The sequence below is a fragment of the Ranitomeya variabilis genome, chromosome 5 (assembly GCF_051348905.1).
Source record: "Ranitomeya variabilis isolate aRanVar5 chromosome 5, aRanVar5.hap1, whole genome shotgun sequence".
Lineage (NCBI taxonomy): Eukaryota > Metazoa > Chordata > Amphibia > Anura > Dendrobatidae > Ranitomeya > Ranitomeya variabilis.
This window is the reverse complement of record NC_135236.1, coordinates 508,692,440-508,694,606: the sequence shown is the minus strand read 5'-3', so window position 1 is coordinate 508,694,606 and position 2,167 is coordinate 508,692,440. Positions and strand designations below refer to the sequence as shown.

General features: G+C 45.6%; 1 protein-coding gene across 1 annotated transcript; it reads right to left on the bottom strand.

Annotated features, from left to right (window-relative positions):
• Positions 1 to 339: 339 nt before the first annotated feature.
• LOC143773784 (uncharacterized) lies at positions 340 to 1,938 on the bottom strand. The gene is made up of 2 exons (XM_077261140.1): positions 1,657 to 1,938; positions 340 to 1,565 (listed from the first exon to the last, which is right to left on the bottom strand). Exons 1-2 carry the CDS (start codon positions 1,668 to 1,670, stop codon positions 614 to 616), a joined length of 966 nt encoding a protein of 321 aa, XP_077117255.1. The 5' UTR covers positions 1,671 to 1,938; the 3' UTR covers positions 340 to 613.
• Between the last annotated feature and the right edge of the window lie 229 nt (positions 1,939 to 2,167).

Here is a 2,167-nt window from a genome sequence, read left to right as displayed (position 1 = left end):
GTGTTCATTTGGCATTCTCACTGCTAAATGGCGGGTACTTCAGTCCGCAATACAACTGAGTGAAGGCAATGTCAATGGTGTCATCAAAGCATGTGTTGTTCTTCACAACTTTACTAGATACCATGATTGCCCATCATCTGCTGCTGGTGAAATTGATTATGCTAATACTGTATTGCCTACTCCACGTGTTCTTCCTTCTCGTCGTCAGCCCTCAGGCCTCAAAGTTCGTGATGTCTTAACAAATTATTTTGTGTCACCAGAGGGAGCGACTGATTGGCAAGACAATGCTGTTGTGCTTTAAAATTTCATGATATTGTTAGTTAATAAATAGCTTAATGTTCATGTGTGAATTGTATATTATGTTTCTACTTTTCCTTTCCCAAAAAGTTTGGAAGTTGCCACATCATCTTTGTAGTCCTAAGAAGACACAACACTTATATTTGGACCAACATTTTTACTGATCAAAGCATATATATCTTTGCCCAAAACATATTAACATCATATGTAATTTTCGGCCTAATAACCAGAGTCAACCAGAACAAAGAACAGGCCAATGGCGCCAAAAACAAAAAGAAATAACATAAATGACTTCCCGAAACTTTTGGAACCGAACTTACAGGTTCTGGTAGGTTGGGGGTGGCGATGGTGATGGCGGGTGTCCAGCATGTGCTGAACTTGGCCTAGGTGGTGGACCAACCAGACTGTCAACCTGTGGTATGGCAGATATATATGAAGGGTGTTGGTGCAAGTTTCGATCCTGAGTGTGCGGTACAACTGGATGTTGAGGATAGAACGGCATAAAGTCCTGTGTACTGTATTGACCCATTTGGTCATACCCCCCAATATGGCCATGTCGAGCAGACACATGTTGGGACCAGCCTCCAAACATGTGTCTGTTCAAGTGGTCAGATTGGGCAGTGGATGGATAATCATTAATTGGCCTGTTTGGTTGTTGTTGTGTGTTTTGGGCAGGCTGTTGTTGTGGAGCTATACGTGGCAAGGGGGGTGCTGCAACTGTTGGGTTGGGTTCCTCTGGAAGGTCTTGCACCGCCAGAACATTTGTAGGTGACATTTGCCACTGTTCTAGGTAGTTGAACAAACGAATGGGGTTGTTTGGGGGTGTGGCCGCATCAAGAACAATTTGGAGACAACCTCTGGTCCGCAGCCTGAGCGAGCGTGGAATGGGCCGTAAATAGCGGGCAAGACTGCGGAAGTACGCTTCCTCCCCATCGTCATGTGCAGCCCTTGACAAATAGTCCAACACCCCTGTATCCACTTGCCTCCTGGTGCCAGTGTTAGAAGCCACCCTTCTGCGCCGCCCACGGTTTGTTCCGGTAGTAGGCTGTGGTGATGTATCCAGAGCCAAGGTTGGACTGCTGCTCTGGCCTCCTTCCTCAACCTCTGGATTGGCCTCCTGTGTGGCAGAAGACGCTGCTGCTGGTTGTGGTTGGTTGCTGCTTGGTGCTTGCCCTGATGGTCCAGCCATTTCAGAATCTTCACCAATGGGGTCAATCACCACCTCCGAGTCAGATGCAGTCTCTCTTTCTGTCAGATTGGACTCTGTTCTGTATTTCACAAATGATTAGAGAGGAAAAAATTAGAAACATATTCACGTTAGAAGATGTGTATAATTTTTTGGGACATGCATCCACTTACGGTCTGAGCTCCATCACCGGGGCAAGAAAATTCAGCCTATCAAAATACAGATATTTTCTTTTTTTCGGTGCTGCATCACCACTCCGCCCAGAAACTTGACGTTCCCTCCGGTATTGATCCCGGCAACTCCGCCAGCGTCTAGTGACATCATTCACTGCAAAGAAGCAAAAGTTGTTTGTGGAATACCAAATAATAATAAAGAATCTTTAGTTTTACATAACGATTACATATTCTGCAGTTTGAAAAAAACATTATCATTGCTGTCACCCAATATAAATTCCCGATGAGTTTGTCTTTGGATTGTGGGAGGAAAGCGGAGTGCCCAGAGGAAACCCACGCAAACACGGAGAGAACATCCAAACTCTTTGCATATTTTGTCCTTGTTGGAATTTGAACCCAGGACTCATATCCACTGAGCCACCATGCTGGCCAAGCACATAACTACAACAGGTCCAGGGTTTGCAAGCACACACAGGCCCTGGAGCCTAAGAGGACATAAAACTCCCTTGGT